The sequence below is a fragment of the Channa argus genome, chromosome 1 (assembly GCF_033026475.1).
Source record: "Channa argus isolate prfri chromosome 1, Channa argus male v1.0, whole genome shotgun sequence".
Lineage (NCBI taxonomy): Eukaryota > Metazoa > Chordata > Actinopteri > Anabantiformes > Channidae > Channa > Channa argus.
In genome coordinates, this window is record NC_090197.1 from 9,870,292 (window position 1) to 9,885,117 (window position 14,826).

At 41.8% G+C, this 14,826-nt stretch overlaps 1 protein-coding gene across 1 annotated transcript; it reads right to left on the reverse strand.

Annotated features, from left to right (window-relative positions):
* Positions 1-1,517: 1,517 nt before the first annotated feature.
* On the reverse strand, positions 1,518-14,504 carry tmem170b (transmembrane protein 170B). The gene is made up of 3 exons (XM_067495632.1): positions 13,841-14,504; positions 7,166-7,336; positions 1,518-4,771 (listed from the first exon to the last, which is right to left on the reverse strand). The coding sequence occupies exons 1-3, from the start codon at positions 14,019-14,021 to the stop codon at positions 4,641-4,643; spliced, it is 483 nt and encodes a 160-aa protein (XP_067351733.1). The 5' UTR covers positions 14,022-14,504; the 3' UTR covers positions 1,518-4,640.
* Positions 14,505-14,826: the final 322 nt, after the last annotated feature.

A 14,826-nucleotide genomic window follows, 5' to 3' on the forward strand; every position in this document is an offset into this window, starting at 1 on the left:
AGCCCCCCCCCCCCTACCTCATCTGCGCATTGCGGACACATTACATTTAAGAACTGGCTACGCAGAGGTTTGGATGTTTACCCGCCCCCCAAAAAAAGCACATTGCACAGCTGGAATAGCCACAAAATGTCACATCAGATATGAGTATAAGTGATTGTTTCTGGCTCTGAATTGTGTTATGCTCAGCATGGAGTCATGGGTACAACTGAAGTACACTAGAAGGTTCTGCCCTGTCAGTCCAAATATGAGGCATCACGTACTGGAAGCTTTTTTGGGTATCATACCACCAAATGAAAACAGCTAACTTCCTCACGCCCACGGCAGACAAAACAAAACTTTGCTTTTCTAAAAACGGTTGGTGCAGGACAGCACGTACAGCGCAGTGACGAGGCAGCACGGTGCCATTAAACGATGAGGCACGGCAGGCACAGAGAATAATAAAAAGGGAGTCACAAATTGGGCAAACACAACAACAGCTAACACTAATGAGATCAAGTCTTTATATTCACAGCCACTGTCAGTTCACGGGCTAATTTATTTGCAGGAACAAGGCCAAATCTCAATTCTTCAGCAGAATTTTACTGTTGAGCTGCTCAAGGCAGAGCTGGTTTTAACTACAGTTAGTTTAGACTAGTGGTTCCATCCTAAGGCTCAGGGCCCTCCAAAAAGTCACGATGTAAATCTGAGAGGCTATTAAAATGGACGTCTCTCCAATTCCAATTTATCAATTTTCTTTATTTCGCTGGGTTGCCAACAAATCTGAGACGTGACAAAAAATGTATCTTTTTGGTTTCACTTTAAACAATTCTGTTTCTAGGCCCATATCATGTTTTATTAACTAACAACAGCTGTAAGAACAATGTTTGCTGTAAAAGTAGTGGAGAACTCTGTAGTATACTGAAGCATAAAGAGGTTAAAATTGGTTACCAATTTATGTTCCAACACTGTCACTCTATCATTGATAGATATGTTTGCATAAAAGGTTGGAGCCACTAGTCTCAAATTAACTCCCGTCAACTTTAAATGAATCATTTCTAATAAACACTGGAAAACTGCAGCATTTCTTTTGGAGGGCACAGTCACTGCCAGCGTACTGAAGCGATTGCCAAAAATGATCAGAAGTAATTTAAATATGCTCTAAAAGCTTTGTCACCAAGAACATTGCTGCTGGTTTGCACAAAGCGAGAGAACTTATTCTGTCTTCAAATGATGAATTATTTCCATGTTCTTTCACCTCTAAGCAATGACTGGAAACAGGAGGGAAGACGGGAAAGAAAACAGACAAAAACCTGGAAGGATGGAGTAAAAAAGCAGCCAGAACCTGGAGGAAGAGTGATGCTGGACCACAAGGACACAGAGGAGGAGAACAGCAAATGGATGCAGAGGGGGTTGACATGAAGAAAAGCTTGTGATGCTATCACCAGGGATTCTTTAGACTGATGCAGAAAGTGCAAATACAATCACAGCTGCTGCATCTAGTGGAAGATAAAAGAATAAAGAAGGAAACAGCACTGCTGTTTATACTGCAAAAGGTTTTTATTTAAACCGACTGTTGCGTATGTACAGGAGGACAATTTGTACATAAATAGGCAATAGTTATAAATATCAGCCGGTTGGCTGGTACAAAATTAAAAAAAGAACATATCGTACAGTATCTACATGTGTCACTTTGGGTTTTGTACAACATTGTCTCTTGTTGGATTGTCCGTAAAGTCCATTCACAAATCATCAGAGCTGCACTGCACATGCAATCACAGCAGGTACACAGCATGTGACCGTGGGGGGGGGGGGGGTCATTTGGACGACAGCAGACTAAAGGAGCAGTATATAATCTATAGAGGACAAGGGATTATTGGGCGGGGTGGCTTGCTGCAGTGCGGTGGCATTTTTAAAAGTCTAGATGCATTTAATAGCTGTTGGGCGTCTCCCTCTTTAAATTTTGCAATACACACACACACACGTACACAAAGAGGGTGGCTGAGTTATAGAAACTTTGTGTGCAAAAAATAAAATTCTTCGTGACAGATCATGGCACTGAGTGTGAATACTATCCAGTGGTTAGCTTGTTCATATCAGCTGCTGTCCGCACTCGTCCGGTGGAGACTTTGTACACTATGGATATATACAGCTGAGGAGGATGTACAGTAAGGGCACTGATCTAACAAGTCATACCAGTTCAAATGCAGAAAAACTAATAAAACAATTGCTAACACATTATGTAAGACATTGCTCAATGAACAGTGTCACCTACAACTATGTCCTCACCCATTTTTTGAGGTTTCAGGGGTCACCTAAAGAATGTGAGCAACCCAGTAATGAATGAAAGTAAATTAATTTCATGTTTCACCACTCACATGCACAGCCACACACGGACTGACACTGAAAACGGCAACGATAACGCTCGCATGTGACGTCTCCAGTGAACCACACATATGTGCAGGAGCTGACCCACAAACAGCATCACACAGATACTAGATCACTGCTCTGAGAGCAGGTGAGGGATCAGCAGCACATTTGGTCCCTGAAAATGTATCCAAAACATTCAAAACAGGTGGCGCGGACAATGTGCGGAGCATTCACAGGGCAAAAAGGAGGGGATTTCAGAGGACTTCTCACTTCCCTTATATTATTTTCACACTTTAAATTTGGGAAGATTTTGAATTGAAAACATTCTGTCTCTATTAAAACACTCTGTTACACTTTCATCATATTCAAACCCACTAACGTCTCTCAGTATTCAGGCTCGTTTCATTTCTGTACAATATTGCCCTCATGTGTGTTTTGCTGGTACTGAAGGTGAGCTGTGTCAATTACATAACTCACAAATACACTGCATTCGCCCTTTGAGCTACCAAACCTCACACCATGCTTAAACATCAAATTCCTTTTTGATAAATTCACATCAGCTGTGGTTTTATGACATGTTACCAACACGTTTGGAGGCGGTTTGATTCCTGTGCCAATGTGCAAATGTCTCTAAAACGGAACAAAACAACTAAAGTGTGGCTGTGAAACCAGAAAAATTAGATAGAAACAATAAATAAAGGTAGAATGTGATACTTTGGCATTACAACTTAACTCCACTCAGCCTGGGTTTGGTGGTATGTACTGAGCATTAAACCCAAAGAAAACCAGTGAATCTAGTAAATACAGTAATGTTAAACACATTCTTCATTCTGTACATGATCCTTCTACCAGAACAAGATTATCAATGTCTTATATCATGGATTTCAGTGTTTAATAGCTGTGGTTACTGGGTCACACTAGACTCCTTCCACAAACTGTGCTAACACAAGGCAAATAAAAATCAGTGCAATATACTAAGGCAAAATTAAGGAACATGGGTTAATAAACAAATCAATGAAAAGAGGGAGCAGCAGAAAAATGGCAACCTGACCTTCTCTATAGGGGGAGAAAGGTTTTTCAGAGGGTGGCGTCAATATTATAAACACTATGTTGGGCCAAGGTGGGGGCTGGATTCTGAAGCGGTTATTGAAATATTTGCCCTCGAACTCACAGACACAGACAGCAAAACAAACCTTTCTTAAATATCAGTCCAACTTTTGTTAAATCTGAAATAGGGGATCAGTTAATCAGACCTGAATGGCTGAATGTACCGTTTCCAGCCAAGAAACACACAACTCACTATAAAAGCAGCTAACTGGGTTAGTAAAATAAAGCTATCTGTTGCTATATGCTAAGCTAAACTCACATTCTTGGGGCTCCAGCTTCATATTGACCGTAGAGACATGAGAGTGGCATCTGTGTTCTCATCCAATCCTCTGCAAGAAAGTGAATAAGCAGATTTCTGACAAACTACTCTTTCAAGTACAGGCAGAGTTCTCGTTGGCACACAATGATTCGATATTTCGACACGACAAAACAAACGTAGCACTGATGCTGGTTTTCTCCTCCACCTCTTCAGATCTCACACCTCTTAGGCTAAAAGCATCCGCGACATTTACAAAGTGCAAAATTCAAAGCTGCATCTTGCTCGTGAGTTGGATGATGCAGCTTTTGGGCTATTTAAAGAAAAGGAATGATGGTGGTAATCTGTCCTAGAATCAAGTGAGAACCTAGAGGCTGATATTTATTGATGAAGAAAGTGTTTTTGCTGATGAATGCTCCCGTCACTCCGTAAGTAACCCTCTTTGCTTAACTTTTGTTCTCATGCTGATCATCAGGTCATTATCACGGGTCGTCACTGTTGTTTCAGATTTTAAAAAATAGTTTTTGAGCGCAACAGAAAGCCTTCAAGAGTCACTGTCCATAGAGGCATCTGCACGTCCTAGAGAAGGCCGCTGGCACAAAGAAGAGATTAGATAGGATAAGATCAAAATTTAAAACATGGCTTTCGAGTCCAGAAGCTAATGATGGCCTTGTCTCCGTCTGGTGTTGCCCTGCAACATGAAGACAACTGGCCTGCACAGAGCTCCTTCTGAATTTCAGTGCAACTGTGGCAGCAACAGAACAGAGACACCAAAGGACCCTCTGTCCTGCACCCAGGCCTAAAGGTCCAGAGCATTCCTGTCTTCCCCCTCTTCTACAATGCGCCCACACTGAGCGTCTTTAGTCTTTGACTGGCTCCTTTCATGCGCTCTCATGTCAGCGTCTGTCCTTCAACTTTTTAAGGGTTTTCCTCACAAAGTGGCGAGGATGCGTGAGAAGGATATGATGACAGAGAGGGTGGTCTGACCCACGCCGAACACCAGAGCCTCCAGTGGCGCCATGTCCTTTCCTGCTACGCGGTAAACCCCTGCCACTGCGGCACCTGAGGAAGAAAAATACACATCCATCATGAGAAAAAAAAAAAAAACTGTATACAGTTAAATATTGTTTTAAAGTTGTAGCTGCTCTGGGTGGAGAAATATCAATCAGCACTACTTCACGAAAGTTAGCTCATTTTTTAAATGTGTGAACACATTGTGTTAACCTCACAATATGTTGCTCCTGCCATTGTCTCAGACTACGTCTACACTAAGCCATCTACAGTTGAGGTTAGACGTTTACATGCACTCTGGCTAGATTAAATCAAACTCAGGTTTTCTTTTGACGGTGCCACTTTGTTTTAAATAAGCAGGGCTACAGTTGTAGTCCACAGTAGTTTGCATTTCTAAAGGTCTGTGGTTGAATCGAGCCTTTTGCAGTCAACTTGATTAAATGCATGAGCTGACGACTTTACTCAGGGACTTTAAAGGCTCATGTTTCTTCTAAATAACGAGTGACCTTTTAATTCCTTCTGCTAAACTGAGATTGTCTTAAACTTTAAGGCTCATGAACACTGTTCTCCCCAAATGCTTCACATTAATAATAAAGTGTCTTTCTATTTTGGGGTGCAAGCTTGAGTCCATGAAAGAGGGTGATTTACTCAGGGAGCCCTGAAGAGTTCCTGCCCTACACAGTGATTTAGATCCATTTACACACCCTGTGATCACACACTGCTACAGTGAGTGGAAGGTAATAGAAGAGAAAACAAAGCTTAAACAATGCCTGGTGTCTCTGGTAATGGATAGACAAACTGTAGAATGAAATCAGATAAACAACCTCCAGGCCGTTTTCAGGAGAGCTCATTCTACGGGAACAGACCTCCTGAGGATTTCCTTGTGGATTGAAGGAGCTACAGCCCCATCTCCTGGTCTAATCCTACTGATCTAATCCATCAGGTCCTCCTGTGTGCACTCTGATTGTGGCATCCCTGATAAAGCTGTGGTCTGGCTCAGATTCTTCTTATCTGAGCAAACCTTTGACCCCTTTACAGGAGGTAGTTTCTAGCTCTCATCGCCCCTTTACAGCTGAGCCGCTGGGCTCTGTTCTTAGCCATCTTCTCTAAATCATGCATTTTTGCCTCTCTCTCTGACGTCTCTGCTTGGATGACAGAAAGACATCCACAGATCAATATCTATGAGACAGAAGTTCTGGTCTTCGCAGGCAGACTTTCCATACAGCACAGCACAGAAAGTTTCCTAGATGTTAACAATGGTGCAAATTTGTTATTTACTATGTACCTGTAATTTACTATGTACAAATGTAAAAGAAAACATCTTTCTTCGTTCTCTTCTCTTTTCAAAAGAGAAGGCAGAAGAACTAAGTTTAACTGGGTAAGACAACATGTTACGCACATTAAAGCTAAGAGAGGATGAATATGTGTAATATCCTATTAAAAGAAGCACGAGTATTTCTCGGCTCTTTTAAGTAAATTAGAGATCAAAGAATTAAAATTCATCCCAGGGCCATATTTAATACTGCTGATCATTTTTCAAACTAACAGTTTTAATCGTCTGAATTCTTCTAGTGATGTGATCTTTTTTTTGACAAAGTTTATTGGGATTAGATCAAAACTGTGATATGAAAACTTTTTCAATCTTTATTTGGTTCCTTTGATAAATATTTTAAGTCATGTTAAAAATCCTAGTGTGAAATGTTATTTGAGGAATATTGCTTGCATTCGTTTCATTTTACCCTTTAACAACGCTCAATTATAAATGCGTTCATTACTTCAATATTAGACTAGTGCATTGGCCTTCTTAAAAAAATTCTGCAAAGAACAATTAATACACTCCAATCGGCTCAAAATGCAGCAGCTAAACTTTTAACTCACATAGAACAAGTGGAGGATATTACTTATCTTAGTTATTATTTAGAATAGACTTTATTCTACTTAAAAAAACTTAAAGCACTTTATGGTGTAGCCCCAGAATCCATTTGTAAGCCACTATCCACACATCAACCTTCACATAATCTGAGGTCCTGAGTAGGAACCTTTTGTGTATTCTTAAACCTAGGGGACAATTCCTTTTGAGTACAACCCCCTCTATTATAAAATGAACTGCATTTCAGTAATTTATATGAACTTTAGTTGAACACACTCTAGAGTGGGTGAGCGTGATGTTCTTAACCCCTACTAAATCAAGCTAAAAATAATTACATTTTGTCAATCTCTCTGGGACATAGTTGAAATTGTACTAAATAAAGAGATGTGGAACAGGAAAAACTCCAGGATTTTAGATTTGTCTCTCTTCTGTCATCTTCCTATACTGGACAACTGAATGTTTTATCCTGCTAAGGTCAGGCTAGAAAAGCAAGTTACAGCAACTCAAAAAAAACAAAAAAAAAACAAAGCAAAACAAAACAAAAAAAACATAAAAAGTGGAGCAACTGGACTCACTAGTGATGACGCCCCCGGAGAGGGAGGCCAGGAAACCCACGCTGACCAGCACCAGGGTGATGAGTCGGCCCCTCTTGTGGCGCTGCAGCATGACTAACATGAGCAGCCCCACTGCCCCGTGGACAAACAGCGAGGAGAAAAGACACCACAGGAACACCCAGTACCACATCTCTGCCAGGGAGGGAGACACAACACAATACAGGAAGGAAGTTTGATCAGAAACAGCCGGAAAACATGCAAGTGCAATGTGAAAAAACACATTTCCACAAATTTCTGAGTGAACAGATGGCCAGTTTGGCTTAGATTGAGGAATCCCTCGGAGCAATTTATTTACACTTGATGCCAAAACAATTTGTACAGTAAATTGCACCACTGTTGATTGACTAAGTGGGTTTTTTGAGCTTCCCCGTACTCATTAGGGCCAAAGTACACTTGCTCTGTACCAACGCGTGTGCATAGAAAACGGCAGCACAGTAGGGCTGAGCTCCAACCGTACCCATGGCCACTGGGTTTGCCCGTAGCCACTGTTGGCTGTGACCACATGCCAGCGGGCCGCTGCGGGCAGGCATGTCCTTAGCTGTAGCCACAGCCATACTTATAACCATGGTCATAGTCCCAGCTGCTTCACTGTCACAGCTGTGGCTAAAGATAAGTTAGTTTATTTCATTTCATATTAAAACATAAAACATCAAGATGGTGAAATGGCAACACGTGACTTCCAGACTCAAAGTAAAGCCAGTTATTAATTAAGTTAATAATGTTTTGACCACTTTGCTCCACTTTGCCGTCGCTTGTTACATGTTTCCAAGTGTAAGAAGAACCTGCTAAAAGTGGTGCAGGTCACACAAAGGGCAATTTTGATGTTATAATGCTGATCTTCATTAGCAGATATTGATTGATTGATATTGATTATTACTTGAACAAAGTGGTGGTGGCAGTGCTTGTTTATCATATCTGTGCTTTTAAATCACACAAAGGTAATTATTCTTTTACTGAATAGTCAAAAATACCAGACCACCATCATGTCAAACGTGATTATTGACAGCTACAGCTTTGGCTGTGACTACAGCTACAGCAGCTAGTATGGGCACACTCACTGGTATGTGACCGTATCTACTTTTCTTGTGACTGAAGTCTTTCTAGATTATTTAATGGTTTCACCATGAGGGGGCAGACTTGTGTCCAAACATCCCTGATCAACAGCAGCATATCTTCCTTATGAACTTCTGCTTGTACTGTGGATATTTAATGTTAAGATCATGACAGATAAAACTGCAAAAGTGACATAAACATATGTGTGTAGCTGTGGGTAGTTGTGGACAGGCTTAGTGAACCCCCCCATAATTATTTAAATTCTTTAGTCCTTTCGGCTTATCCCGTGAGTTCAGGGTCGCCACAGCGGCTCATTGTCCGCATATTGATTTGGCACAGTTTGGCACAGCCCTTCCTGACGCAACCCTCCCCAATTTCTACCTGGCTTGGACCGGCACTGCACAGCTGGGGATGGGAATGGTCTGTTAGGGGTTCTTGCCCAGAGACATTTCACTCTATTATAATTGTGATTTAAACCTGCTGCACTGCAGACCATACATCGGAGTGCATCATGACCATCCAAATGAATACAAACAATGCGGGGGTGTCATTTTACATTGGTAGACACATAGTAAAAAGAAATTATATCTGAGGCCTAAAGATCAGGATATTTTATCTTCTGCTGCGTTAACTTTGACCATTCTTTACATATTCTGTCTCACTGCAGTGCAGAATTTAAATTACTGCAGCAAAAAGGAATAAAAATGAGAAATCCATGAGAATTTTCAGAACATAAGTAAAAATGTCATAAAAACTCAGAGATTGCACTGCTCAGAAAGAACAATTTTTCTGCTATGTGGGTTGGTAGTTTTCCTGATCCATTTTACAGATTTACACTTTTAGAGTCCTCGTTTGAGAGCATCCTGCAGCTACAGATAAGGATGCAGAGAAACAGTTGGAGCTGCACAGGTCTGCGAGACGAGAAAGGATTTCAATCTACAGCCGCCACAATCGAAGTCAGGGCTCATCAAGGAGGCAGCCGACCATGTTAATGCACCCAAGGAGAGATGTATAAGTGAAAAAGATTTCAGATGAGCTGCAGTGAGACTGACCTTAGGCAGTAAATGGAAAATCCTGTATAAAAAAAAAATAGCTTGCAAACATTCTAGGCCTTTTCAGCATTTCTAAATCAGTAGTAACATGTACACACAAACACAACAATGCTGAATTTAATCAATTCTGATACTTACAACAATCATATAATTAGCCACAGAGCTCAAACAAAATAATTGCAGGGCTTATACTGTGCTGCCATGAGGATTAAGTAATAAAAATAAACTTCTTTACAGAAGCCAGACCAAATCACAGGTCAGCCCCAATTAAAAAAATTTGTCCTTCTGTCCCAAGATCTAGTGCTGCGTAAAAAGCTCACTTTCTTTTAACCACTGGCACCGTGGGAGCAAGGAGAAGCCAGCAGGCCATAAGATTTCTTGGGAAGAAAAGAGATCAACTGAAGAAGGGCGCTCCTGCAAAGTTGAGATTGACCAATGCAAAGCACAGGAATTTGGCTCCTGTTTTGTTTGGACAATGTGATGTAAGCAGGAAATGTGACATTGTTTTTCAGGTAAACATCTGAAAACCCAATTCTGTTACAAAGCATTTCTCAAAGCTTGAGTCCAGAGGGAGCTCTTTGTTATATCTATTTAACCTGGTAGTTCCACAGTCGACTGCGTGCCTAAAGCTACTTATTGATCTGGCAATCAGCGGCTGAGCCGGGGCGGAGAGAAACGTGACAGCACAGTAACACAACGGCTCTTTGTCCTGCATGAGTGGACAGAGTTACATCACAAATCACACGGCATCCACTGCCGTCTTTCTACAACCACATCCATCCATCGAGCCGGAGAGGAGGGAGATGTCAGTGATGGGACAAGGGGATGCGAGATTCAAAGAGGGACATACAGAAAGTAGTGAAAGACAATGGGTCCTTTCCATTCTGTTAATGTTTCCTCCTGTTGTTGCTCATTCCTTCTTCATGCCGTGATCAACCAGCATCCTCCGTCACTAGCAACGATACACAAATGTGTCTCAGTGGAGAAGAGGAGGATCCTGAAAGAGCTTATGCCGCATTTATATCATGTTTTCAAAACAGGGCTGCAACTAATAATCATTTTTATTGTTGACTGATTAATCAATTGTTCTGTTTCTCCCAATAAGAGCTGATTATTTTCTCCATTAATCATTATGTCATAACCCTATTCATTCTGGTAGTCCTGTGTTTCTAAAAAAACAAACAAACAAAAAAAACATTTTTATCTCAGAGGCAGACCCTCCCACCTGTCCTGGAGTTGCCCCGGTTTCTTGCCCTTCTCCACCACCCCATCAACTGAAAATTATTTTGTACCCATCTATTGACCAGAGCCATTTTAGTTTGTAAGATATGTTAAAGCTTAAATTGTCAATCAGTTTTCCAGCGAAATCATAACACACGAGCAGTTCAAAACCCAAATATTGTGTTTACAATTGTAGAACATCCTTACAAGCTGGAATGTTGGCATTTTTAGATTGAGAAAATAGATGCGGATTTCTGCCTTTTTATTAGACACCAGTGTAGAGCAGACGGGAAACACAAGAGAGAAAAGGGGAATGACATGCAGCAAAGGTCCTGAGGTGGATTTGAATCCAGGGCTGCAGTTATGTGGCAAATTCCTTAATTATTGTGAACTGATACTACAGTATACAATATTTGGTGTTGTAACAGCAGTCACTGGGTGTCTTCTCAAAAATGATTTTGGGCTGAGCAAAGATATTTCATTTGGTAACTAAACCTGCTTCAACATTGTCCTGTCCAAAATGAAAACTACCCATAGAAATGGGTAGTTTTCATTTTGGCTAACATGGGTCCTGATGATGGAGAGCCAGCCAGCTGCCAAACATAAGCCTGGATGGATTTGAACGAGGCTCAACATTTAGGCCCACAAATCTATAATGTCCTGAGACCACCAGCACTGGCTGAACCCTGATGGGCATTTCTTCTTGGTTTTGCTACAGCTCCACCACTTTCCTGCAGAAATTAGTGCAGTTTTTACTCATCAGCTGCTAGTTTACACTATTGTTACTACTGTAGTTATTTCATATCAGGATTTTACATCCCAACACATAAAGAAAGTGTTGTGTTATAAATTACAAGCTTGATGTACTCTGATCAAGCAGTAAATTGATAATTACAGAGAGAAAATTGGTAGGCTGAAAGGTTTCAGTGAACGTACGTGAATTGTTATTTACGCTGGCTGATGAAAATGAGTCTTGGCAGGCCTTTGTTTTCTTTTTAGGTTCAACAGATGTTGGAAGGGGAGTTAAACATTCCATTTCAGGCGACAGCAACATTGGAGGTCGCGGGAAGAGAAAGAGCAGCTAGAGGAAGAGAGATATGCTGTGTCATATTCAGGAGATACACAGGCCAACACGCAGTAAAGAGTGTGTTATTAACTTTTGCTAATCCGCAACTACAGATGAGGGTATTTGTCAGCACGGTAGCTTTGAGCCTGCATGTCAACAAAGGAGCATTTAAAAAAGCAGCGGATCATATCGGTCGCTTGATAAGAGTTCAGATAGTCTGTCTGAGTGCACAGACTTCTGCGTAACAAGACCAAGTCAAAGTGGGCAGAAGCGCAGCAGGGGGTCTGAGTTCGGCCATCAGGTGGAGGAAGAGAGAGGGGGGATTAAACATTAGTAATTAAATGTTTCTTGGTGCAGAGTAATTTCATGATTAAGGATTCAAAAGTAATATGGAACACATGTAAATCTACCAACAGTAGGCAGTCCTCAAAAAGTAGTAAGGGAGGTCACAAAGACACTGAAGGAGTCATAGGTGCATCTCAGCTGCTGGAAGTGGAAAACAACCTTGCAGAAAAGCAAGGTTAGGGATTGTTTTCTACAAAGATGTCCCTTTGATAGTGTTAATAATGAGGACTGAGGATTGTCTAGACAACAATGGCATTGTTATGAGGAAAATATGCTAATCTAGCATTTTTTAAAAATGCAACAGTCAACTGCTTTGAGCTACAAACATCGCTTTAATCATCTGCAATGTGGAACGGCTGTGGTGAACAAGTCCTGCTGACCTAATGGAAACTTCAAAAATCTGTTTCCTATACTACAGTACAGACCCTCTTGTGCACTTGCAATTGTGAACCATGAAGTAAACTATGTTCTTTTCATAGTTTGCTCAAGTGAAACCACTGCCAGCACACACATTATAAACAGGAAGCCCATTTGTTTAAGGAACTCCCCAAGGCCAAAAAAATATAAAAAAATAGTTAAAGGGGCAGATGTCGGTTTCTGTAGCCTATTGCTCATGTTTTCTAAAGCTCACGCACTTGACCCCTGACCTTATCTAATGTGTTAGGAGGTAATTTTTCACCTAGCTGGTTGAGCCGTGTAGAGGTGGATCGTGTGGCCGCTTAATGACCCGAGCTCACCACAGCTCTTCGCAGGTTTCCTCTCTGCTGCCGCACTGCTTTCACAAGCATCTACATGTGCTGCAGCTTTCTGCTGTGTCAGCATCATTAACTGCCTCTTTTTCAGTTTTGCTTGATGTGTTTCTCAACACAGGATGTCAGCCGCATTTCGTGAGGGGGAAGTCTACGGGCACACAGCTGCCTTTGCTTCACTGTCACACTAGACAGGCATTGAAGAAAATCCTGTCAATTCTGCATAAATTATGTTTTATCATTCTTTTTAAGGTTTCAGACAACGGTGAGAAAATAATATCTATGTTTTGAACAGATGGTATTCGGCTATTTTACTGTGTGCAGTTCGTTTTGAGGAAGTTCAGCCTTCCTGCAGAGGAACAGATAAAACTCACACATGCTGCTTTTCTTGTTCCGCTTTTCTTTTCTTTTTAATTTTACACAGACTTCTTTACAACCGACTGCACAGTCAAACCCTTGTTAGTGACATCCATGTGAAATAAAAGAATAGTGACCAAGTAAACCAATTTGCAGGCATTTTCCTTTTTGCTTCACAGCAACTCTGAATGAAGCACCTCAGTACCAGTCACCTGCAAGGATCACTAACACTTTCAGGTCAACCATGCTAAACCTCATTATACCCACAACATTAAAAAGTGGCCCCACCATTCAAAACTCTAACTAACCCCTTCCCAAGCAGACAAACCCAGTTGAGGATGCTGCCTCTAATTGGCCCTTCATTACTGGACTGCAAGACAAAGGGAGGAGACAAAAGGGGAGGGTGGGGGACAACAGTTAATTTACTACATAGTCAAGGCGCATTCACGCAGCAAAAAAAAAAAAAAAGATTAATTAGCAGGCAGCATGTTGTGTTTATTTTCATGTCATCCATTGACTCCGCACGCGTGGCCCTACCGGTGATTATTCAGCTCGGGGGGGGGGGTACGGATACCCACTTTTTATGGGAAGCGCTCTGCCCTTTACGCTCAATAAGCATGTGGACACACACACACACACACACACACAAAATAAAATTTTAAAAAAATCACATGTGGAGCTTTAAAATGGACGCGAGTGATGCCGGCAGCAGCCGATCGTTACAGGCTACACAACTGTATATAGCAGAGAAACACATAAAGAGCAGAATAACAGCACCTTACAATTCGCATACCTGTAAAGTGCTGCAGCGTCGTGCCTTGCACCCAAAGGCTGAGCACTTGCTGCACCGACAGATTAACAGAATAATCCCTGGTCGTTGTCATGTTTCTGCCGCCGGCGCTGCCACCGCCGCCTCCGCCCGGGTTCGCACCCCTCTTTATCGAAAAGCTGTACTTGGCTTTAGACGAAGGCATGGAGGAGACCGGGGTGGCATGAGATGTAAGGCGGCTCTCCCCGGCGCGGCTCGCCTCTACCGGTGCCTCTGCTTCGGCTTGACGTCCATCTCCGCTCCGGGAAGGGAAGGGCCGCTGGCTGGTCGGTTCATCCTCGGTGGTGTCGGTGGCGAGTGTGTGGAGGCCATGATGGGGATGGCAACGGGAGCGCAGACGGGGAGACGCACGGTCGGCGAGTCCTACATCGGCTAGCCCTGCTACATAACCCTTAAAGGGCCAGCGTCTCTTTAGTGAAGGCGGGTTATATAGTTAATGTTGTCACGTCTTCGGCATACTAAATCTACGTCATTATAAAGCTATAAAAATAAAAATGTGTCCATAATCATCTTTATAAGTAGAGTTGATTGTCACTAGCTGAAACACGTTTGTTTCCTAGCTATTTAGATTTTACTGTTTGAGCAGCTAATGAGCTAAACAAGGGTGGTTTGCTAACAGACAAGCAAGAACCGCCCGCTAACGTGCCGCGCAGGTGACACGAGCTTTTCGAACGTGACCGATCAGCCAATCAGAACAGAGGACCGCGACTGTAGACGTTGTATTTCTACAGGAACCTTTTATGAATATTATGTTTAACCCACTTTATGTTTGCAGATTTTTTGGGGGAAACAATGGCCAGAAATTTTACGATCCGAGGATTATTAAATGAGTGAAATACAGGACACAACTACATATTTACACATTTAGTCACTTAACATTTATCAAGAGCAAGTAACAATTGAAGTTCATAGCAAGTCAATAGGTAGAAGTTACACAGTGGATACATACA